At 34.7% G+C, this 24,221-nt stretch overlaps 14 protein-coding genes and 1 pseudogene across 15 annotated transcripts, besides 8 other annotated features; 9 read left to right on the top strand and 6 right to left on the bottom strand.

Annotated features, from left to right (window-relative positions):
- Positions 1–3,062: part of a mobile genetic element that runs on past the window's edge.
- Positions 217–1,557, top strand: TVAGG3_0167700 (uncharacterized protein; the record flags this gene model as incomplete). Its single annotated transcript, XM_051225176.1, has 1 exon — positions 217–1,557. One exon carries the CDS (start codon positions 217–219, stop codon positions 1,555–1,557), a length of 1,341 nt encoding a protein of 446 aa, XP_051110162.1.
- Positions 1,588–1,810, top strand: TVAGG3_0167690 (uncharacterized protein; the record flags this gene model as incomplete). The annotated part of the gene is made up of 1 exon (XM_051225175.1): positions 1,588–1,810. A coding segment is annotated over one exon (223 nt), but the record flags the coding sequence as incomplete, so codon positions are not given.
- On the top strand, positions 1,816–2,058 carry TVAGG3_0167680 (kinase C-related family; the record flags this gene model as incomplete). Its single annotated transcript, XM_051225174.1, has 1 exon — positions 1,816–2,058. One exon carries the CDS (start codon positions 1,816–1,818, stop codon positions 2,056–2,058), a length of 243 nt encoding a protein of 80 aa, XP_051110160.1.
- TVAGG3_0167670 (uncharacterized protein) lies at positions 2,109–2,345 on the top strand (the record flags this gene model as incomplete). The annotated part of the gene is made up of 1 exon (XM_051225173.1): positions 2,109–2,345. The coding sequence occupies one exon, from the start codon at positions 2,109–2,111 to the stop codon at positions 2,343–2,345; it is 237 nt and encodes a 78-aa protein (XP_051110159.1).
- Positions 2,525–3,062: a terminal%2Cinverted (terminal inverted repeat of Maverick-1C transposon ID:TVAGG3_0167660).
- A 5,152-nt stretch (positions 3,063–8,214) lies between these two features.
- Positions 8,215–8,242: a terminal%2Cinverted (terminal inverted repeat of Mariner transposon ID:TVAGG3_0167630).
- Positions 8,215–10,498: a mobile genetic element.
- TVAGG3_0167635 lies at positions 8,295–10,402 on the bottom strand (annotated as a pseudogene). The gene has a single exon. A coding segment is annotated over exon 1 (2,108 nt).
- Positions 8,993–9,968: a mobile genetic element.
- Positions 10,471–10,498: a terminal%2Cinverted (terminal inverted repeat of Mariner transposon ID:TVAGG3_0167630).
- Positions 10,499–11,368: 870 nt separating this feature from the next.
- On the bottom strand, positions 11,369–12,658 carry TVAGG3_0167620 (histone-lysine N-methyltransferase family; the record flags this gene model as incomplete). The annotated part of the gene is made up of 1 exon (XM_001322637.1): positions 11,369–12,658. The coding sequence occupies one exon, from the start codon at positions 12,656–12,658 to the stop codon at positions 11,369–11,371; it is 1,290 nt and encodes a 429-aa protein (XP_001322672.1).
- Positions 12,659–13,190: 532 nt separating this feature from the next.
- Positions 13,191–24,221: part of a mobile genetic element that runs on past the window's edge.
- Positions 13,849–17,576: a mobile genetic element.
- On the top strand, positions 15,009–15,466 carry TVAGG3_0167610 (uncharacterized protein; the record flags this gene model as incomplete). Its single annotated transcript, XM_051225172.1, has 1 exon — positions 15,009–15,466. A coding segment is annotated over one exon (458 nt), but the record flags the coding sequence as incomplete, so codon positions are not given.
- Positions 15,756–15,908, top strand: TVAGG3_0167600 (uncharacterized protein; the record flags this gene model as incomplete). The annotated part of the gene is made up of 1 exon (XM_051225171.1): positions 15,756–15,908. One exon carries the CDS (start codon positions 15,756–15,758, stop codon positions 15,906–15,908), a length of 153 nt encoding a protein of 50 aa, XP_051110157.1.
- Positions 15,919–16,326, top strand: TVAGG3_0167590 (uncharacterized protein; the record flags this gene model as incomplete). The annotated part of the gene is made up of 1 exon (XM_001322634.2): positions 15,919–16,326. The coding sequence occupies one exon, from the start codon at positions 15,919–15,921 to the stop codon at positions 16,324–16,326; it is 408 nt and encodes a 135-aa protein (XP_001322669.2).
- Positions 19,771–20,838, bottom strand: TVAGG3_0167570 (integrase core domain containing protein family; the record flags this gene model as incomplete). The annotated part of the gene is made up of 1 exon (XM_051225170.1): positions 19,771–20,838. One exon carries the CDS (start codon positions 20,836–20,838, stop codon positions 19,771–19,773), a length of 1,068 nt encoding a protein of 355 aa, XP_051110156.1.
- Positions 20,851–21,204, bottom strand: TVAGG3_0167560 (uncharacterized protein; the record flags this gene model as incomplete). Its single annotated transcript, XM_051225169.1, has 1 exon — positions 20,851–21,204. One exon carries the CDS (start codon positions 21,202–21,204, stop codon positions 20,851–20,853), a length of 354 nt encoding a protein of 117 aa, XP_051110155.1.
- On the top strand, positions 21,240–21,821 carry TVAGG3_0167550 (uncharacterized protein; the record flags this gene model as incomplete). The annotated part of the gene is made up of 1 exon (XM_051225168.1): positions 21,240–21,821. The coding sequence occupies one exon, from the start codon at positions 21,240–21,242 to the stop codon at positions 21,819–21,821; it is 582 nt and encodes a 193-aa protein (XP_051110154.1).
- TVAGG3_0167540 (uncharacterized protein) lies at positions 21,945–22,448 on the bottom strand (the record flags this gene model as incomplete). The annotated part of the gene is made up of 1 exon (XM_001282779.2): positions 21,945–22,448. One exon carries the CDS (start codon positions 22,446–22,448, stop codon positions 21,945–21,947), a length of 504 nt encoding a protein of 167 aa, XP_001282780.2.
- On the top strand, positions 22,546–23,367 carry TVAGG3_0167530 (phage tail repeat-like family; the record flags this gene model as incomplete). Its single annotated transcript, XM_001322630.1, has 1 exon — positions 22,546–23,367. The coding sequence occupies one exon, from the start codon at positions 22,546–22,548 to the stop codon at positions 23,365–23,367; it is 822 nt and encodes a 273-aa protein (XP_001322665.1).
- Positions 23,636–24,211, bottom strand: TVAGG3_0167520 (uncharacterized protein; the record flags this gene model as incomplete). The annotated part of the gene is made up of 1 exon (XM_051225167.1): positions 23,636–24,211. One exon carries the CDS (start codon positions 24,209–24,211, stop codon positions 23,636–23,638), a length of 576 nt encoding a protein of 191 aa, XP_051110153.1.

The raw sequence follows: 24,221 nt of genomic DNA, 5'->3' as shown, positions 1-24,221 counted from the left end.
AACGAATTTACTCCAGCAGAGCATATTCATCAGATTCGCTCATATTTCGATATCATAGACAATGCAGTTCAAATTGGTGACACTAATAGAAAATATTCTGACGCAAAGATTCCATCACAACCTGGAACTGCTAAAGATAACACATGGGTAACATTCAATCTCTCACCTCCTGGTGAAAATATGTTGGACCTTTACAATACATTCATTACGTATAAAATGGAAGGTCAATTTATTGTAGATAAAGAAATTGGTTTAGGTTCTAATAAAACAAACCCACCAGGATTTTGGATTGGTTTCGATGACGCTTTCTATGCAGTTGCTGGATATCAAATCCTTGCAAATGGTCGTATCGTATATTCTCAAGACAATGCAAGAGAAGAAGCATATATAACTTCAAACTCACAAACTACCGAACAAATAAAGAAAGTAGATGTTTTCTCAAAGACTCGACATGAAGATGTATGGAGTCATTCGGGAACATGCAGAACAGGACAAATTGTTAGTGGTCCAATTACAGCAGGAAAATCATTTGATTTTAAGCTTCGTTTAAGAATTCCTGTTAGAAAGTTTTTACCATTAGAAGCTATAAGATTTATTCCTGCATTTGCTGGTAACATTCAGCTTAAAGTAAAGTTCAGTAGCGACGCCTTACAATGCACATCTATATCTGTAAATGATATCATTGCTTTCAATCCAACTCTTAAAGTTGCATTTGCTTCAGATTCAAATCCACCGACAAATAAATTTGTTCCATGGAATGAACCATTCACTATGATAACGAAGGCAATAGAAGCTAGTGGAACAGTTACTATTACAACTGTAACCCAGCAACTATTTCGAACAAAGATGGATTTTAATGAATGTTTCATTCATCCAAAATCATTCTCTTTAGACCCTAACATTTATACAGAACTTGTAGAACATTATACAAACGAGGCTTTATGTTTTCCTGTTAAAGTTATGGATTGGATTCCTATGGACGGTTCATTCTCAAAGAATACAGATAGTTCAAGTGCAACATTTACAGCAGCTTATACGCCTATTAATGTTAAAAGTATTTGGGCACTATTTAGAAAGAAAGACAACTATTATGTTAATTTTGAGAACCCTAAGTTTAAATATCTTCAGCTTTCCATGGGAGCTTATGGAAATATGCCTGCAGAACCTGAAAAATCATATGGACCTGTATTTTATGAAATGGTTGCGAACGCTTGCAATACAAACAATGATATGATTGGATTTAATGAAGATGTTATGAGGTCATTGGTGGATGATGGTAGTGTGGAACATAAATGGGATAGCTATGACAACACACATTTCTTATGTGGTTTTCCAACAGAAGTGGACTTTTGCTTCCAGCAAGGTCAAACATCTACTGCTCCAATAACATACAAATTGTCTGTTAAAGGACCTATTGAACTAGCAACTGAAAATGTACCAAAGCCACTTATTGGATTTATGAGGGATTGTTGCTTTGCCATACAAGTGCGTGCTAATGGAATCCCAATAATAAGATTAGATGACTATAACTTAGCAGCTGACGACAGTGAGGAATAAAGGATGAACGTTTATTTTTAAAGCTTATAAATGAGTTCTTCATCAAGCTCTCGTGAACCTTCACCATCTATGAAACAAACTTTACCAAACGATTATGGAGCACCTATTGAATATTTCTTACGAGCTGCACAATGGCAAAGAGCAGTCTCACCAAGGTTAGGTGTTCCACCAGCTCCTGTCAAAAATAGCATTTGGTCAAGTCCCTATATAATATATGGTCTCCCACTAGGTTTGCTAGCTACAGCAGGAGCAGTTATGATGTTGAAAAGAAATAAAGCAAATGTTGTAAATAATACTGAAGTAGCTGAAGTTAAACAAACTCCAACACATTCGCCAAAACCAACGTCAAAACCAACGCCTTCACAAGCAAAACCTTCAATGACTCCTGAACCTATGGAAGTACAAACTCCTGTTCAAAAGTCAACTCCTAAACCGACTCCAACATTTAAACCAGAACCTACTCCTCAAATAAATCGTAAAACTCCTGCGTTTCCTTACTGAAAAAAAATAACGTTATTTTTATTTAATATTAAAATTTTTATTTGATTGAAATGACAAATAAAGTCACTGAAGCAATGAAACAAAAGTTTTTGGTAGAATACATTAAATCAGGAACTATTCCAGAAGGTTTTTACATTCATACTATGAAGGATGGTAGAGTTCAGTTTAGAAAGATAAAGCAACCATTAGATAGAGAAGGTATATTAAGGAAGATTAAACTTCATGAGGACAACATTGCTGAACTTAAGAAGAAGTTAGAAGAGTTGGAGAAAGGAAGAGAGTTATAAAGCAATGAATTCAACAGGGTAGAAATGAGGTGAAAAAAGAGGTGAGATTTCACCACTTCACCTAAATTTATTTTTTCACCTCTGACAACGTTTATTTTTCATTAGTGAGTTCGTTAGTGAAGTCGTTAGTGGTTGGCGGTTTTGTAAATATTTAAGGTTAAGTTAGTGTTGTCGTTTGTGTTATAAAGCAATGAATTCAAGTGGGTGAAAAACCAGGTGAAAAAAGAGGTGAGATTTCACCACTTCACCTAAATTTATTTTTGTGCTATGTTTTCATACGCGTGAAGGTAGTAATATCATTTATTTTTAAGTTTATTTTTTATTTTATTTTTATGTAAATGACAGAACAAAAGCAACTCATTCGAATTCCACAGTATAACAAACATACATTTAAACATTTATTCTTCCTTCCTGAGCATAACATGTTCTTTCAAATACATCCGAGACCAGTTGACTTTTCATTGACTGTGTATAAAGATAGAAATAGTTATATCATTAAACCATACGATGACGAAGGTAAGTTATGTAAATTGTACGTTAAGAAGTTAGAGAAAGTTTATGGCTTCAAGTATGACTACAATAGGGTTAACACTGATGATGAAGATATTGAGGAAAATTTATGAGAACATTAGTGAAGTCGTTAGTGAGAACGATAGTGAGAACGTTTATTTTTTACATTAGTGAGTTCGTTAGTGAAGTGGTTGGCGGCTTTGTAAAGTGTCAAATTCACAAGTATTGGGTAAGGTGGAACGCAGTGCCGCCGTACCCATGACTTGTATACTAACTCATATTGTCACCCAAACTATCAGTCTTATTCTCACTAAAATCGTCAGTCATATTGTCACTCAAACCGTCAGTCATATTGTCACTCAAACTATCAGTCTTATTCTCACTAAAACCATCAGTCATACACTCTCTTAAACTATGAGTCATATTGTCACCCAAACTCTCAGTCATATTCTAAATAAAACCGTAAGTCATAGAGGCTGTCAAACCGTCAGTTATATTGTCGGTCAAACCGTCAGTCATATTGTCGGTCAAACCGTCAGTCATATTGTCAGTCAAACTGTCAGTTTTACTCTCAATAAAAAGCTAATTCATAGTGTCTGTCAAACCGTCAGTCATATTGTCAGTCAAATTGTCAGTCTTATTCTCACTAAAACCATCAGTCATACACTCTCTTAAACTATGAGTCATATTGTCACCCAAACTCTCAATCATACACTCACTCAAATCAACAGTCATATTGTCAGTCAAACCGTCAGTTATATTGTCACTCAAACTGTCAGTCTTATTCTAACTAAAACCGTAAGTCAAAGTGTCTGTCAAACCGTCAGTCATATTCTCAGTCATACTGTAGTTCATACTATCACCCAAACTGTTGTTCATACTGTCACTCAAACTCTAAGTCATATTGTCAGTCAAACTGTGAGTCATATTCTCTCTCAAACCTTGAGTTATACTGACAACCAAACCCTCATTCAAAATGTCACTCAAACTGTCAGTTATATTCCTAGACACATTCAAACTTTCAGGCATATTGTCAGCCAGATACTCAGTTATAGAGTCACTTTTTTGTCATTAATGAATTCAGTTATAGATTCAAACATACATTCGGTCCAATATTGGATCATGCAGTTAATTCTACATTTTTTTAACTTGTAAGTCATTATTTATGAAAATATTTAAAATAGTGTAATTGCACAATGATGTGCAGTATTATCTTTAATATTAATATTGTAATATGCAATGTTATATTCTAATTTGAATGTTCCTTTTTAACCTCATGATTTCTTCTCACTGATCTGCCTTTTTATGCAGCATTTTGTATTTAATCTCTCTTATCCTTTAGATTCTCTATGCTTTCCATCTTTCTAAACCAGATTCCATTGTTAATTCTTAAATTAACACAAATCTTAAATTTCATATTAGTCATTGATCTGAAGTTATTGAAACATCTGACGTCTTTAGATTATCTTATCTAATATTAAAATGATTGATCTATTTACATTTTTAAAATAGTCCTAAAAAGTCTCAATATTTATAAAAGCATAATAAAATTAAATTTTTTAATATCATTTTGTAAATTATTCGTTTACTTTATGGCATAGTCTTGAAAAAGTATCAAAAACATTATCTTAATGGTCTCTAAAGAGGTTAAGTAGCATACACACAGATATGCTAATGTGGTAAAAAGAGATTTATTGCAAAAAGTCCAAAATAGTATATTTATTATCAAGATTCGCGTGGAAACGTACGAGTTTGGGACGAATAACTAACATTCTTAAACATTTAGTAATACTCTGATAAGTACAAGTCCTTAGATGCGACATATGGCTTCTTTTGTTCTAACTTACCAAATTCAAGAACTCATGTTGGCAGTAACTCTGTACTAAACATACTCTAAGAGCTTGTCATTATTCCGTGTATGACAAATCATACTTTAATGTTTTACTCGTTGAATAAAGAATGCTTGATTTTGAAATCGAATGTTTTTGCTTAAATAGTTCCAGATTTTTGAACTAGGGACGGAATTAGAGGACACGTCTTTGCTGGTTAGTCGCGTGCTTGATGACAATATGCTACAATTATAATAAACGTACAAAAGGGACGAAAATTGAGAGCTTGTAACTTTCAACCGAATCAGATTACGCGGGGAAAATAGGTTTTGAACGCTTAGATAGGGGTAAAATCAGACTTTATGAGGTATGTTGTATAATTATAGTTTGTGCTGTAATATGTCATGAGATCAGAATATGAAGGGAGTATATATGTGTTATTGTCACAGGTATATATGTGAGGATAGCTCAGTAGAGTCTGTAAAATAGTTTAGTAGAAGAAAAAGTTATATAAAGAACAAAAAATTAAAAATAAACACTATTAAGTGAAAAGCAAAGTTTACCTATTTTATGTAAGGTTTTGTCTTTGTGGGTTGAGGTATATGACAAAAATGATTGGATAATGCACTCTTGTCGGTAAACTTCCGCGTTCAAGTTATCAATGCGGAACATTGTTCCATTCTGGGAGACATGCAGAGGCAATGTCTCCCAGAATGAGACACTGCGACCGACAAGAGTGCACAATACACTCTTGTCGGTCAAAGTTTTGGAATCACATTCTGATTGCGGAACATTGTTCCATTCTGGGAGATATGCAGAGGCAATGTCTCCCAGAATGAGACACTGCGACCGACAAGAGTGCACAATACACTCTTGTCGGTCAAACTTCCGCGTTCAAGTTATCAATGCGGAACATTGTTCCATTCTGGGAGACATGCAGAGGCAATGTCTCCCAGAATGAGACACTGCGACCGACAAGAGTGCACAATACACTCTTGTCGGTCAAAGTTTTGGAATCACATTCTGATTGCGGAACATTGTTCCATTCTGGGAGACATGCAGAGGCAATGTCTCCCAGAATGAGACACTGCGACCGACAAGAGTGCACAATACACTCTTGTCGGTCAAAGTTTTGGAATCACATTCTGATTGCGGAACATTGTTCCATTCTGGGAGACATGCAGAGGCAATGTCTCCCAGAATGAGACACTGCGACCGACAAGAGTGCACAATACACTCTTGTCGGTCAAACTTCCGCGTTCAAGTTATCAATGCGGAACATTGTTCCATTCTGGGAGACATGCAGAGGCAATGTCTCCCAGAATGAGACACTGCGACCGACAAGAGTGCACAATACACTCTTGTCGGTCAAACTTCCGCGTTCAAGTTATCAATGCGGAACATTGTTCCATTCTGGGAGACATGCAGAGGCAATGTCTCCCAGAATGAGACACTGCGACCGACAAGAGTGCACAATACACTCTTGTCGGTCAAACTTCCGCGTTCAAGTTATCAATGCGGAACATTGTTCCATTCTGGGAGACATGCAGAGGCAATGTCTCCCAGAATGAGACACTGCGACCGACAAGAGTGCACAATACACTCTTGTCGGTCAAACTTCCGCGTTCAAGTTATCAATGCGGAACATTGTTCCATTCTGGGAGACATGCAGAGGCAATGTCTCCCAGAATGAGACACTGCGACCGACAAGAGTGCACAATGCACTCTTGTCGGTCAAACTTCCGCATTCAAGTTATGAATGCGGAACAGTGTCTCATTCGAGGAGCCCTCGAAAAGAACCTCACATCGACTCTCTCTTTCCGGCATCTTTACCGCATAGAAAACTGCTCGTTCGCAACTTTGTGTGCAATCTAAGAGATGATTGCGGTAAAGATGCCGGGAAAATTGATGCTGCAGCCCCAGGCCGCACTCAGATTTCATCCCGCTACACAATTGTTCATCCAACAACTGTCATAGAGGTTGAAATTTTCGACCAGAAGTGAAACATATCATTTTTAAGACTGCGGCGCGCAAGCAAGTTTGAACCTTTCAAGGGTGATCAGTCCTTTACTCATTTCAAGACCTCTTGTTGCCTGATAAAACGATACTTCCTTCCTTGTGGGCCATTGAAAACCGCCCAAACCGTCACAACTTGCTTCCTAAATTTTATTTGCGGAGTAATTATCATGCATATTTTATCGGATAATAATATCAAAGCTAAATTTCATATTATTTTTTAAAGATATGCATTTTCTGTCTAAATTTATTTTTTCTGTTTCCAATTCACGGAATAATATTCTTACAAGCATATACATAGCTAATATATATCATTTTAATAATAATAAAACCAAAATGATGTATTCTTCATATAGTTATTTAAAATTCATTAACTAGAATTGTATTCAGAACGAGGCAAAGTTAGGAGATACATAAAAACCAATAACTTGATAAGTGATACTTTTTTTCCTGATATATCTATATGTGTTAATGTCAAACACGATTTGGAAAAATTAATTCTTTAAATCGGCTTAAGAATAAGACCAACATCAAAAGCATGGCTAATAAATTAATAAATCAATGTTTAATTACCGATTCATGCATTTTTTCAAAATTTCAAATTTCAAATTTTTGTTTCTCCAAAATATTAATTGTTTCCACTAGATTAACAAATAAACAATAAATTGGATTAATGTAATGCCCAATCATTCATTTTAAATTTTAGATTCAAAACAATATTTTTCTCCATATTATTATAACATGAATCGCTATGATATAAGAAATATATTTTCAATATTGAAATTGAAAAATTCTAAAATTTTTGAAATTCAATTTGAGTGTGATGATCGATAACATATATTTTTTAATTAAAATCTTGTGTCGCTATCATATAAATATACTATTTCTAAATTAAAAATAGAAAAAAAGTACTATTTAATGATGAAATTGCAAATAATATCAATATATATATATTCATGCTGATATATTTTGGGAACAGATTGGCAATCACATAAATAGGATTGTGTTAGTTTGTCATGGATATAAAACAAATTTTCGAGCTAATTGAGCGAATTTAAATCACAAACACTTATATTTTCTATTACAATGTATATTTGTAATATACAACCAGTAAATAGCTTTCTCTAACTTTTACCAGCTTAGATGATAGCAAATTAGATACGAATTTCATGACCCCTCACCAAATTCCACTAAAACATATACAAATAAAAGTACTAAGTGGGTATCATCTAACCCTAGAATTATAGCTCCTAGGACTCATCCTAGATGGTAGTTCTGGAAAAACACCTGGTTTTTGGAGTTGCAAAAGTTAAAAATTGAGGGTATCTCATTATTAAATCTATGTCGAATTTTTGAACTAATCATACCTCCCAGATCGCATACATATGGGGACAATATCTTTCCTACTTTTAGCCCTAAAGATTTAAGGTTTACGCCTTTTTGCCTGGTTTACACGTTTTTCTCCTTACTACTTGGAAATAATTTTATCGCAAAAAATGTATAATAGTCATTTATAGGGTGTCCAAAGGTGTGTTTAGCACAAACCTGAATACTGCGAATAGAAATAAACAAGTTACATATATATAAAGTTTATTTAAATATAATCACCATTGGATTCAATCACGCGTTCGCAGCGATCGATCCAGGCTTGAAAGACACGCTTTAAATCATCATGAGAAAATTGCTCAAATTGCTCTCTTACAAAATTTTCAAGATCATCTGGACTCGCGAATTCGCGTCCTTCAGCTCTCTTTTTTAGCGTGCCGAATAAATAAAAGTCAGAGGGTGCAATATCAGGTGAATAAATTGGGTTTGGAACAACTTTGACATTGTTTTCCACCAAGTAATTCATTACCTTATGACTTTTGTGAACTCTTGAATTATCAAAATGAATTGCAAACTTTTGTTTTTGTTGTTTGGATTTCTCAAACTCATCAGAATTGATAATTTGAGTAAGAACATTGTCAATTAGATACTGAGCATTCATCGTATTAGGTTTTTGAAGAATATCAATTGCGATGATACCATTCACGCCCCAAAAAACCGATAACATCATCATTGGTGTGTCAATTTTTTTCTTCGGGAATGTTTGCGGATTTTCATCCTTCGGGATCCACATGATTTTGGCTTCTGTTGCATATTGAAACCAAGACTCGTCCCCTGTTACTAAAAAGCGAAACTTCTTGGATTGATACGCACCCAATATAGAGAGGAGCTCTTTCGAAGATTGGACTCTAGATTTTTTTTGAACTGAATTAAGGTTGTGCGGACCCCAACGTGTATACGCTAGTTTGTTGTAAACGAAAACGATAAAAACGGTTTGACAGAAAAAGTGACACTTTACATGGCAAAAAATAGAGCCTTACTTTTGAGATACTTGAGATTGAAACAGAATCTTATGAGGCGGTGATCTTGAATCACTACCTCATAAGGTTCAGTTTCATATAAAATTTGTTGCAATTTGTTATTCTTTTGCAATTATTTCTTATAAGATTTTACATCTTTTAGCGGGGAATGTTTGTTATCATGTATATATTATAAATATCTACACGATAACGAACATTCCTCGCTAAATTGCTGAGAAACTTTGAGGAAATGTCGAACAATTTCCTCAAAGTTTCTCAGATTTATATAGATCACTAGAGTCCCCTAGGCACTGATTCTGGTTCAGTACCTAGGAGGCTCTAGTTCTCTAACAAACTGATAAAATGTTTTTAAATTTTGGATATTGCTACCTGTGAAGCACTGACTTCAAGTCAGTACCTCACAGGTAGCAATTACATTGAAAGATGGGAGAAACTTTGTCCGAATGTTAAACTATTCGGACAAAGTTTCTCCCATTTGTAGTGGAGATGGAAGGCTTTGAGGTATATTGTATTAATATATACCCCAAAGCCTTCCATCTCCACTTGAAAGTGTCCAAACTTTGGGTTAATAGTTTGCAATTAACCCAAAGTTTGGACACTTTCTAGAAGGAATTGGAGGGTAAGAGATATACATTCATATGGTATATCTCTTACCCTCCAATTCCTTCTTAAAATGGGAGAAACTTTGTCCGAATGTTAAACTATTCGGACAAAGTTTCTCCCATTTTTTGAAGGAATTGGAGGCTATGAGATACTGATGCAATGTCAGTAACTCATGGCTTCCAATTCCTTCCTAAAACTCATAAAAGTGGACATTACATGCATATAAAATTTGACATGTAAAGTCCACTTTTTGTGAGCGGGGATTTGACTCCGTCAAATCCCCTTTTTCGTTTACGAGAAGTTTGTAGTTCAAATAATTGTGCAGATAATAACTGACTGTTGTACGTGGTATCTTTGTCATCTCCTCTATCCTTCTGAGTGATGCTCTTGGGTCTTCATCTAGCGCTTGAAGAATTGCTTTGATTTTTCTTTGATCCGGCGATTTTTTGTCAATTTTTATGATGGGCGCCTTTTTGTTCATGAAGTGATACATCCTAACATGATACGTTACAGTGGAATAGCTAGGAGCATCCATACCGAAGCATTTTACCAATGTCTCGTAGATTTTTTTACAGTCTTTGCATTTTTTTGCAAGAGCGAGGATGTTTTCTTTATGATTCATTAAAAAAATGAAAAAAATCCCGCCAAAATTTCCCGCGAAACCGCCTCTTGTCTCAAAATTCATTTTATATCCCGGCATGGCGCCAAAATACAACATACTCATCATATACATATATTCATATTTTTTATTATATATTTATAATCAGCATATATCTCCTTTAATAGTCTCATATAGAGTGCTGTGCTAAACGCACCTTTGGACATCCTATATTTACTACTTGGAAATAATTTTATCGCAAAAATTTATTTTATTTAAATATGGATGTTAGAAAGTGCTATGGTAAAATTATTTTGAAGCGCCGTGCTCAATTAATAATTTGATAATTTCAGGTGTATTTTGTTTAATTGCAATGCTAAGTGGACATTCGTTAATATAAAAAGAATAAAATAAAACGATGATTGATATTAAAAGAAAGAGAATGATATAACACAATGATTGATATTAAAAGAAAGAGAATGTTATAAAACGATGATTGATATTAAAAGAAAGAGAATGCTATAAAATGATGATTGATAATAAAAGAAAGAGAATGCTATAAAACGATGATTGATAATAAAAGAAAGAGAATGTTATAAAACGATGATTGATATTAAAAGAAAGAGAATGCTATAAAACGATGATTGATAATAAAAGAAAGAGAATGCTATAAAACGATGATTGATATTAAAAGAAAGAGAATGATATAACACAATGATTGATATTAAAAGAAAGAGAATGTCATAAAACGATGATTGATATTAAAGAAAAGTTGATAAGTTTAGTATTGACGTCTGCTCCATTTTCAATTAATAATTTGATAATTTCAGGTGTATTTTGTTTAATTGCAATGCTAAGTGGACATTCGTTAATATAAAAAGAATAAAATAAAACGATGATTGATATTAAAGGAAAGAGAATTCTATAAAACAATGATTGATATTAAAAGAAAGAGAATGATATAAAACGATGATTGATAATAAATAGAAATGGCATAAAAGATGATGATATAAATAGAAAGAGAATGCTATAAAACGATGATTGATATTAAAAGAAAGAGAATTCTATAAAACGATGATTGATATTAAAAGAAAGAGAATTTCATAAAAATATGATTGATATTAAAAGAAAGAGAATAAATTTATTGTTCACGCTATTTCCATTTTGCATTAGATATGATGCAGTATCAAAATTCCCATAATACAAAAATTTTGCTATTTCTGAAGAAGGATGTTGATCAAAACGTGTTGAAAGATAATTCACAAGTTCGTAATTTCGGTGAATCAATGCAATGTCGATTAAACCGTTAAATGATTGACCGTCGTTTAGCATTTGTGAGAAAATTTTTTTATTTCCGCCTTTAGAAGCAAATTTTGCAGTATTTTCAGTATATTTTGCACCTTGATTTTTCAGGTATTTGAAACATAACTCTGATCCAAATTTGCATGCGCACTCAAGAGGTGTTAAATCATGGCATTTCTCATTAGCATCTAGGTTTGGGAATTCACTTTTAAGATCATCGATTTTATCCCAAGCGATAAAATATAAAAGGCTACCTATTTCATAGATATTTAGAATGTCTTCTTCTGTTTTGTAAGGTTTGAAATCTTTAAAATTGAAACCTTTATAGGATAATAATGTTGCTAAATCTTCATTTTCTGGTTTGATAATTAAAGAAAACTCTTTTGAAATATCTTGATAAAATTTTGCATATTCAGCAATATTCTTGACGCGAAGTGTTGAAATGGTATCAATTAAATAAAGAGCCATTTTGACATGAATTTTTTGGATTTTAGTGAGTTCAATTATCTGTTTTGTGGATTCTGTGATATTGTTAGTATTGATATTCCAAATAATTTTTGAAGCTTGATTTGGATATTTGAATTCTTTAAGTAGATTCGAATCGGTGGAATTTTCTTCATTAATTTGAGACATTATAGTTTCTTTTTCTTTGAGTTCGGATTTAAGAAATTGTATTTCGTTGTCACTTTTTTGTTTTGCTTTTTGAATGGAATTTAACTCTGCTTGAAGTTTTTGGATTTTTACTGTTGATTCTGAAATAATTTTATCAGTTTCATCTAAAAAACCAATAATTCCATCTAATATAGTTAATTTCATGTATTTTCGAACAGATTTAAGTGTTGAAATAACTTCTTGGTAATTGCGAATTGAAACTTTAGTGTTTCGAGCGCATTCATATAACTCATTTTCATCAAGGGTAGATTCAGATTGTTTAAGAAGAGTAATGAAATCTTCTGATGTAAAGTTCGCTAAACTTAGGATTTTCTTTAAACCTTCGAGTTCAAAAACATCAAAAAGCTTTTCCTCTTGAATGTAATCTTTGATATGTGCAGCTATATATTCATAATTCTGGATGAGCTTATGACTCATCTAAAAAAATTTTCGAAACTGTATCAGAATTTTTTTCTCCCAAATCTTTGATATGGACAAATAAATATCAATTTCTCAAATTAGCTTTAAACGAAGTATAAAAAGTTGTAAATAAATGTCTTTCAAAAAAAATTTATATGTCTTTATTTTTAATTAGAAAAATATGGAATGGGTATTGTAAGAAAATGCTTTTTCTCAAGAAATTATTTTTGAAATTCTTTTTCTTGAAAAGCAAATGTATTACAGTGTGAATAAAAGTAAGCTAAATCAGTAAAGAATTCTGATGAAAAGAGTGTAAATCAAGCTTTGAGTCTAAATTAACTTCAATTAATAAGTTTGAGTGGATTTATGAGTACAGTATATATTGTGCGTTGCCTGTAGCCTACAGCTACAGGCACCGGCACAATGAAAAAGTGACACTATACGGGCGCACATATGTACGCATATATGTGTAAAAATAAACGTTCATATGTAAACTAACCTTTATTCACTAGCAGGGGCTGATAAATCATAATCTTCTGACTTGGAGTAACTAACTTAAGAATAAACACCTTACATTTATAACTTTATACCCTTTTTTTCCCTTTTTATGTGTTTGATCACGATCGAAAGATCGTGATCTGAGTGACAATGAACTATAAGTTATATGCGGATATATGTGAGTAATATGAGTAAAAATAAGAGTTATATGAATGAAATTAAGCGTTTATTCTTAACTTATGTGTGGGATCAGAAGTCAGTGGCTAAGTTCCTTATGGCGCGCTTTAATTCATGGTAGGATGCGTCAGTCATAAGGAACCTTTCATGCCAGCTGTCTGACTCATGTCCCACACGGTTGAGACGAGATCGAAGATCGCAGATCTCGTTGGCATAAGAGTCAACTTTATGCTCAAGCTGGCTGATGTAGAGCTCTTTACCTTTCGCTTCCTCTACTTTTTCAGCCAGCTTGAGCTTTAGTTCCTCGAGAGCTACGTTTGACTCCTCCAGCTGCTTCAAATACTTGTGGCTGGTCTTAATTAAACGTAGCTCTCGAGGAGTAGCTTGAGGACCTTTCCTTCTAGCGGTCTGTTTTGAAGGATCGAGATCTGGGATCTTGATCTCGGTCTTCGGACTCTCGCCACCCATCAATATTTCCTCGTCGCCAGAGGTGACTGAAGAACAGTCCTCTGGCTTCTGGATGGCAAGAGGATTAGCAGGAGCTGTGTTGTTCGCTTCCATTAAAATGTAAACTTTACGTGTCAAAAAATTTCTGTCACGTAAACTATTTATGTTGAGATTGAGTACCAGACATTAATATAAGTTCAACCATTATATTAGAGTCTTTAGGAATTTCATATGGTTCTTTTACATAATATTCCTTTTTTTGACCATCAGTTGATTCTTCAACTCTTTTGAATGAAAAGCGCTTATAAAACTCAAACACGAGTGCATCTTTATAACCAGTGATATCGTAAAATTTTGGTGGCACAAGCTGTTCATTCACATTACATATAAATTGTTTGTTATCATGAGCAATGTTACTCAACGTTACTAAAGGCTCAAGGAGAGGATTTATTTTTATCTGATAACCGACAAATTTATATGTTGGTTTGCCCTTTCGCTCAAGGATAAACCTGATATTCGCTATAGTTATGAAAAGCTCATCAAAGTACTTATATGTTTTTTTATCTTTATCATTTTCGTCAGTGAAATCTGCTATGGTAAAACTATAATATACATGCATTCGCGAGATATATTTTTTTTCCCATAAGTCTAAAAATTTTGCTTTCGATGGAATTACTTTTTGCGTGAATGTTCTACCATGGTCATCTTCCCAAACAAGCTCTGGTTTTCTTGATGTTGTGTCTGTTTCAGTGGTTTCTAATAACGCAGTGATGAAATCCAACACATCTCCTAGGGACATGTCATATTTATAATTCAAGGCATTTTTTTCTATACTACTGTATGAAGGTAATGTTATGATTGGTGATGTACCTTTTCTTAATACATTCAATTTATTTTCATTTGAATCATAGTAACAATCAACAAATTCTCTACTTGCCTCAGTCATTTTTTCCATAAGACCTTCATTCAACTCCTGTGTAGTCATGTTGGGTTTTATGTAATATCTCATGTCAAACCTTTTTTTCACTGATTTTGATGAATCTGTCATTTCTAATGGAATAGCAAGAAACTCAAAGTCTGGATGCTCAAGACTTATCTTTCTTATCTCAAGAGCTTTTGACGCAGGATATTCAATGAAGTCTCTCGGTAATTTATATGAGACTGTATTACCACTTATCGTGCCATCATTCATAACATGTTCATAGTATAATCCATCATATTTAGACATTTTATATGTAACTAAAAGATGGAGAAAGTTATTAATCAAGTAGATAAGATTCTTCATGATGGAGCACGTAAGAATAGTAAAGAACTAAACAATGCACTCATTATGCCATTTTCTGATGATTATCCATTTTGTACTAATGGTGTTTATTTCTACTGCGGTAAGATGGGTTCAGGTAAGACATATGGTGTTATTCGTCATATAATGATAACAGACCGCTTCACTAATACTCCATATTATGACTCAATAGTTATCTCAGCAACATCAGGAACAATGGATAAAACAGCGAAGACATTTATGAGTCAAGTTAAAGCACCAGTACTGAAAAAGGATGATAAAGAACTTATGCCTTATTTAATGAAGAACGTTAAGATGAAAGCAAAGTATTACGCTATTGTTGAGTTCGTTCAAAGTAAGTTCGAAAAAATTTCAGAGGAGATGGAACACATCTTAACAAAGCATCAACTAAGGAAACCTGATGGAAAGTTTGAGTATAAGAAGATTGCAATATATGTTGTAAAGAAGTTGAACAAATATCCTTTCACAAAGTATCCCAGTAATTCTCTATTAGTGTTAGACGATTATGGTGGTCATGACTTATTGAATGACCCACGTTCACCATTAGCGAACTTCATCACTAAGGTCAGACATTATAACTATACTGTTGTCATCATGTGTCAAACATGGAGACATATATGTTTAAACATTAAGAGACTATGCACTGACTTCGTTATCTTTCAAGGTTATTCTATGAGAGACTTTCAGTCAATGATTGAACAGTCAGGAGCAACAGAAGATTGGGAAGAGTTATGGAACAAATACAAAGAGCTACCAACACCTCGTTCATATATGGAAGTTCATATAGTTGCAGGAAAGACGGACTTTAAAGAAGTTAAGCAACAAAAGATGACATTATTTTAAGAAGAAATAAATGGGTTTTGGCGATTATGTTAAAGCTGGATGGGGTATGGTGAAAAAAAATCCTGGTCTTGTAATAGGTGCTGGATTTAACATTGCTAACAAACTTTTCCCTCAAGTTGGTCAAGTCGGTGGTGTTATCGGTAGTCTTGGTGAAAGAATTGCAAAAACTACATTAGGTGAAGATAATGCATTAACGAAGAATCTTAAAGCATTCAATAAAGCTCTTGGTGGTGACTTCAGTAGAGACAAGCCTGTTGAAACACCTATAGTTCAACCTCAACAAACTATTGACAACAATAAGTATAACGCATACATTGGAGGAGCTATTTGGAACAATCATAAGCCATTAGTTCAGTCAGTACGTGTACTATCAGACATGCCTTGGATTAATGCTATTAGTGGCACTATACGCAGATAATATATTTTTATGAGGTTTAAATGAGTGAACAAGAGAGGAAACTCATTGATGAACGAGTTAAGAAATGGAGAATGAACGTCCGATGATTCGTACATAATTAGCGATCAAAAGTTCAAGCAGCAAACATTTGATTTTTTGCGCGATATATATAATGATCTTGCTTTTAATTACAATGCTAGGCAATACTTTGAGAAAGAATATGTCCAAAAAGGTGAGATCGTTTTCCCAAAAAGACAAAATGGATTTTTGATTGCAACGGATTATGCACCAACTAGTAAAATCCCTTTTAAAGGCTTTGTTCGTAAGACAAAAGAAGCAATTTCTATTAATGATGATCCAGATTTCAACATACCTTATTTTCGTCCACCTTCACGTCCTTTACAAACTAGTGATCCTGGATATGACATTAAACGAAGATATATAGAGACGAAATTAGCTAAATACAAGGATCCAAAGACTGGTAAAATAAAGGAATCACATGTCAAGATAAATAAGCTTTACAAAGTAGTTGAAGAATTGGAGAAACGATCTAGAGAGATTAACGCTGAGAGGAAAAAGGAAGTACCAAATATGAACAAACTAGATAAGATGATTAAGGAATATAGAGGATTGGCGAATACATCGAGTGTTCTAATGAAGGAGTTAGAATACACAACAAAGCTGCAGAAAATGATTCATGATGAATTACTGTTAGGTGAATTTTCTATAAAACAAAGACAGAGTAACTTAATGGGTGAGGCTTATTATTTGGAGAATTGGTATAAGGAGAGGTTAAAACAAATGTCGACTCCAACACCAACTCCTACACCTACTCCTACAGTAGCTCCAACGCCAACTCTGACACCAACTGCTCACGCAGGTCCTCCACCAATGTCGAGTAGTCATGGTATAACATTAAATAAACCAACACCTACACCAAAAATAACTCCTGTATCACATCCTAGTACAACTAACCCAGTATCTGATTCAAATCAAGCGGAAAGATCACAGGTTCTTAAAAGAGCTAATACACCACCTGCTTCGCCTATTAGAACACCAGAGCCAACTCCAAGAATCACAAAGGCACCAACACCTTTACCGACTGTTGAACCAACTCCAGAACCTACAGTAGCTCCGACACCAGAGCCAACACCAACAGTACCTCCAACTCCATCACCGACACCTACAAAAGCTCCGACACCGTCTCCAACTCCAACTAAAGCTCCGACACCGTCTCCAACTCCAGCTGAACCAACTGATGCAGAATCTATTCAAAATTGGTTAGACGAAGAAAAGCGAAAAGAAAAGGCTGCAATTGATGTTGCACTAGATAAAAACACACCACCACAGACACTTGGTGGTTACATGTTAAAGAAAGACAACATTCAAAGACAAGAACGTGCATTGAGTGTTGCCAGAGAACAAGCACAAGAAGAGAAGAAAATAGTTGAAGGAGAAGCTTCAAATAGAGGTGGTCCAGGAACTTACCAAGGATCAAACTATCCAGCAGAGAAAGCCTCGAGTGATAATGTTGTCTCAAGAGCTACTGATTTAGTTACCCATGGTATTCTAACTGGTGCAACAACTGTTGGTAGTGCTATTGGAACCGGTGTTGACACTGTTGTTGATACTGTAAGAACTGTTACAAATCCTACACCTGAAGATAGGAAGGAAGAATTTCTTACTCTTAATACAAAGGCAAAACCAGGGATATGGATTGGTCGTGGAATTTTAAATGCTGGTAGTGCTATTGGCAATGGTGCTTCAGCGGTAGGGGGATGGCTCGGAAGAACAGCAACATCAACCGCAAATGGAATACTAACAGGTGCCAAATCACTTGGTAATTGGGCTGATGATAAGTATACAAAATATTATGAAGAAAAAGCTCGTAAGGCTAAGGAAGAAGCTGAACGAAAGGCGAAAGAAGAAGCTGAACGTAAAGAACTAGAGGAGCTTAAGAAGAAAGAAGAAGCAGATAGAAAGGCTAAGGAAGAAGCTGATAGAAAGGCGAAAGCAGCAGCAACATCATCGCCATCGCCATCTCCATCTCCTTCACCAACACCATCAATAGCGGTTCCTGTGAGACGATTTGGTGCATGGGGTGCTGATTTAGTCAAAGATGCTGCACAAGGAATTGGAAAGGAACTGAAGAACGCAACATTAGGTACAATAGAGCGTTTTGGTAATCTTACGGATTACACAATTAGATCAGCTGCTAATCTTTTATATAACCAGACTACTGATAACGGTACTGATGAATTGGCTGTAAACGGACTAGCATCAATTAAGAAATCAGTAGAAGATAAATACGATGAATGGAAAAAGAATATTAAGGGTGAATATAATAAGTATGCATATCCTGAAGAACATATGAAGTTAGAGCTTACCAGACTAAGAGCAAAATATGGTAATGAAACAACAAATACTACAACGCAAACGACGAAAGCTGACAGAAAGATTGATGACACTCCAACACCAACTCCTGCAATGGCGAACATCACAACAATTGCTCCAAGAGTTCCAACAGGAGAAGGTATATCAGGAAATGTTTCAACTACTCATAACATTACTGAAGCAGCTAATGTTTCAGCAGTTGAGCAACCTGTTGTTAATGTAACTCAGGAAAACGCTACTGAAACATCAACACCAAGACAGGATGTAAATAATGAACGTCCAGAAGTTAAGGAGGTTGCAAAAGCATACCTGGAGAAAAATACTACACATGTTCTTGAAGCAGAAAAGCATCTCAATTCAGACAAAACTCCAACACCAACTCCTGAAGCAACTCCAACACCATCTCCAACTCCTGAAGCATCAGTTCCTCCAGCAATTGGTGGAAATATACCTTCAGTACCACCACGGCAGAAATTTTATGGATTGTTTAAAGGAGCGAATAAGGTAATGGATGCTGCTGAGAATCTCCAAAAGTTCAAGAATGAAGTCGCAACTGGTGCAAAGGAAATAGAAGAGAATGATAAACAAGCTGCTGAATTAGCTAAGCAACAAGCTGCAGAACAAGCTAAACAACAAGCTGAAGCAACTAAACAAGCAGCAGCTCCTAAACAATCTATATCTAAGTCTCAGAGACAAGGTCCTGACCCAAGTGCTAAAGTCAAACAGAATCCAACACCACCTGCAGCAGAGAAGTCCAAGAAGGATAAATCAAAGAAGGACAAAGACAAAAAGAAAGATAAGGACAAGAAGAAAGATAAGGATAAGAAAAAATCGTCAAAAGATAAAAAACATAAAAATTTATCCAGTAAGAAATGAGTCAAGTCATTAAAGCATCAACTAAACAAAAGTGGTTAACTAAATATATAAAAGATGGTAAGGTTCCTGATGGATATTATGTACATACAATGAAAGACGGACGTGTACAGTTCCGTAAAGTCAAGCAACCTCTCAATGATGAACAGATCAGAAGGAAGATCTCATTGTATGAAACAAAAATAAAGGACTTACAAGCTAAACTCGAAACCCACGATACTTCTCAAGAAAACTAGGCATATCTTTAACATGACCTTCATTAATATTTTTCCTCCAATACTGTACTTCCATTTGTGACAACCTGTTTGGATTACCTTCACGCATACCTCTACCTGTCACTTTTCCTGTATTTTCGTTCTCAAACGTAACATCATACTTTACATCATTACCGACAAGTTCATGACCATCAATACTTTTAACAGCACCGTGTCTTCCTTGATCTAAAGTTTCTCCTTGCTTTAATCCATGCTCTATTTTTGTCCATATCTGATAACGTGGATATCTTGCAACACTTCCATCTTTTGCTCTTAACAAGTATGCACTTGTATCAACTGAATCAACTGTATAATAAGAAGGATCAAGATGTCTTCTTTGTTGGTTACCTTTACCCCATGTTCTTGGTTCAACTATGACTTGAACTTTTTGACCAGGTCTTAAGTTATAAAGGTTATTTTTTCTGACATACTCTTCTTTCAATCTTTGCTTCTTTATATATTCCTCATTATCCTTTTCTGTGAAATCATCAGGCTTTTGTTGTGTGCTTGAATGATATTCAGTGTTGTAGTCATTAATGATTTGTCTCATTGTATCAGCAGTGAAAGGTGGTGTTTTTTCACCTTCTTTGAGGTTTAACTTCATATGTAACATAGTTCTAATAGTTCTACAGAACCTATTAATAATACCTAGTATGTTATGATTGTATTTCTGTGTCGTCATGTGTTCAATGTTATGACTGACCAACAGATCTCGAACATTTTGTGTCGTATAAGCTGGGTCTTCATCACTAGTAAGTATTGTAGGCTTCATTTCACCTGTAGCTTGTGAAAGGAACTTCTGCATTGCACTTAGAACATTGTTTGAGTTCTTTTCACTCATCGGGAACACATAACCTTTTCTACTGTTTACATTGATGAACAAAAGAAAATATGGTGGTGTTCCACCAGGATTCTCAAATGTATCGAATTGATAAGCTCCCATATCAGTTGAATATATTGGTAGCATCAAATCCTCTTGTATTAAAGTTTTTTCTTGTTTACCAACAGTCATTTTTTATTAACGTTAAAGTCTTACAAGCATTGAGTAATCGCTATAACCATCATGGTCTGCGAATTCATGTAATCTTGAAGCATCAGGTTCTTTCTTCGTTGGTGCATGAAACATTGCTTCATCATAAAGGTTCATATAATGGTTTGTCACGTTTAGGGTAGACCCAATTTTTGCATATTGAGGATATGAGTAATGATACACTAAGTTGAACCCATTACTTCCATCATCAACATATATCTTTGGTGGTGGTTGTCTTATTAAATTCCTTCCTCTTGGAGCTTTGAGTTGGACGATCTGATCTAGATCATTGTAAACAACTCCTGTTGCAGTATATTCTGTGTTGTTCTCTGGGTTAATGTTTGTCATTTATAAGAGAATAAAACAATTTTTACTCATAACAAATGAGATCGAAGTCAATACTTTATGGTGCAGCTAATGTTCCAATTGAACCAACAAGTAATGTTGATTCAAGAACAACTAATAACATTGTGATAAAGAACTATCCATCTGGTACTGTCAGTGATGCTCCAACAGAGATAAAAAAAGAGGAAACAACTACGAACTCAGAAGCACCAATGTATCCTCCTCCTTTAAGTCCATTAACTTCCAACCTGACCTCATCGAGATCTGTGGAGACTTCATCGAGGATTGGTGTAGAAGAGTATTTACTTAGTATATACCAGAAGATATTGTTAGATCAAGACAAAGAGCTCTTTTCTAACTTAGTGAGCAAAGATCAGATCTTACTACCTAAGCCAGACTTGGAAGAAGTTGTTCACAGAATGACTGGGTTCAAGTGTGAAATAGATTTATTGGACCCAGACATTACATGCTGTGGTATTCCACCACCTTTCTCAAAAATAGCTCAGATCAGAATCATTGATGAGAACAATATTGCTCAAGAGTTTAAGTATGCATATAATGCTCAATATACTGAGTTAATAAGTAGGTATAATTTATGTCTTAAGTATGTTATCGTTTAGTCAAAATTTTTTTATCTAATGTTAAATATGGTTGTTCAAACAAGAACAAAAGCACAAATGTTTCAAGACTTACTCAATAAATTTGAAACAATGAATAAAACTTATCGTTTACTCAAAATTATTTTACTTTTCGACGTACTCCTTGATCATATCAAGAGCTTCGAGCATCCGCTTCTTTGCATTGTGCTTGGCGAAGATGGCTTGCTCAATGGTGAACTCGAAGGCTTCTTTACCGATCGGCTGGTGATCGCGAAGATCTTTGAGTGCATCAAGGGTTGCAGTGTACTCTGATGGTAAATGGGAGCCATCAATGAGTGTATAAAGGATGAGCATGTACTCCTGCAGTAAGTTCTCCTGTTTCAAGCGGGACTTGAACTCTTCGCGGAGATCTTGAAGCTTTTCGAGCTTCTCAGTTGCTTGAAGGTATTCAATGATGACCTTCTCTTGTTCCTCAAGTGCTTGTGGGAGGAAGTGGACATAAACTGTTGACTTCATGAAAAATGAAGTGGTCATGACACTTTTTAAGTTAATGTCCGAGCCATACAGTGATGTCGAAGCAGCACATGAACCAAAGAAGAAGTCTTGCTGGGAAAAGACAAAGATTGTTGGTAACGCAATCCTAGCCATTTGTGTTGTTTTGAACTTGATCGTACTTCTGATCTTGTTCTACAAACTCAACAGAGGTTATTGTCTCAAGTAAACACTTATTTTTATTACCATATAAATGATTTTTACCAAACCTCCTTTACCTTTCATAGGTAATAAGTCTAAGATCAGGAAAGATCTTATAGACATACTCAAAGACATCAAAGGAGATTATGTCTTCGTTGACCTCTTTGGTGGCTCTCTCTTTATCTCTCATCTGTTGCATACCTTGTTTCCAAAAGCAACGATTATAGCTAATGACTATGATAACTACGTTGATAGACTGAAACACATTCATGATACGAATGAGATACTTAAGGAACTTAAGGAGAGAATAAATGTTAAGCTAGATGAGAAAATTCCTACTGATCAGAAAGAGATCATAAGAGAAGTTATAAGTAAAGCTCCATACATAGACTGGGATACATTATGTTCACGTCTTCTCTATTCTGGAGCATACAAATACTATGATCTTGTCACATTAATGAAGAAAGTGTTATACCTCAGATATACTCACTTATTTGATGAAAACATAGATGACTATCTTGAAGGTTTAACAATAGTTCATAAAGATTGGAGAATACTCTTCAATGAGTACAAAGATCTTCCCAATGTTTTCTTTATATGTGATCCTCCATACTTCCATACTTATTCTATACAGTATGGAGATGAATGGACTCTTAAAGATACTGTAGAAACCTTTGATGTCCTTAATTATCCATCTATTTACTTCAGTAGTGACAAATCTTATACAGAAGAACTTATAGAGATCTTGTCAAAAAGATATGGAGAGAAATTTTCTGTGACAAAACATGTTATAGGTAGAGGTTTAATTAATCCTAACACTCAGAAAAACAATGAAGTAATATATGTCACTTTTTCCATTAATGGAGAAGAGTAAGATAAAGAGGATAATAGTTGATGAAGGAACTGAATTTGAGAAGATATTCAACTTTGACGGTAATGGTTGGTTCACAACTATTACTGATAAAGATGGAGAACATTTAAGACCCAGAAAGAGACCAAGAAAATTTTTAGATCTCCCAAAAGCTAGGAAACCAAAGGAACCATTTCCGGTACCAGACGTCCAAGAACCAGAGAGACTTTTGATACCAAAACCTGTGGATGACAAATATGATCCAGATCAGTTCTTCCCAAAAATACCTAAGTCAGAATAAAAACTCCTTTATTTCTTTAGTATTATATAATAAGTCTATTAGTAAGCTCTGTTCTCGTTCTGTTCTGGTGTTTTGTCTACCTTTCATGGTCTCGCAAAGTAAGATCATGAACTTCTTCTTGAGATACTCAAAGAGCTGTGGTAAGTTATCATATTCTGGGTATGTAGGAAGCATCCCTGCTATCGTAAGTGTTGTATCAATAAGGATTGGACTTATATCGGAAAAGTCGAGATCTGGAGTAGAATAAGAAGGTAAGTCTCTTACATGTAGGTAGTCATTATATGCTTTACGCATGAGACTGAGTTTCTGGAGCACAACTATGAGACTTTGGTTCTGACGTTCAAGTTTGCTTAAAGTTCTCTCCAAGCTTCTGTAATAAACGTCAACCTCTTTAAGTGTTGATATTTTTGCATTGATCTCGGAGATTTTTTCTTGAACTTCACCAAGTTTGACCTTAACTGACGTTTGAGCTCCCATCATGTTTTCATCAAGGTCATTCTCTATGTCATCAATGATATCTTCCCATGGAGTCTTGTTTTCATCATTGATCTTAACGTGAACACTCATGAAAAAAATT

The sequence above is a fragment of the Trichomonas vaginalis genome, chromosome IV, assembly GCF_026262505.1.
Source record: "Trichomonas vaginalis G3 chromosome IV, whole genome shotgun sequence".
Taxonomy (NCBI): Eukaryota; Parabasalia; order Trichomonadida; family Trichomonadidae; genus Trichomonas; species Trichomonas vaginalis.
This window is presented reverse-complemented; position numbering and strand designations above follow the sequence as displayed.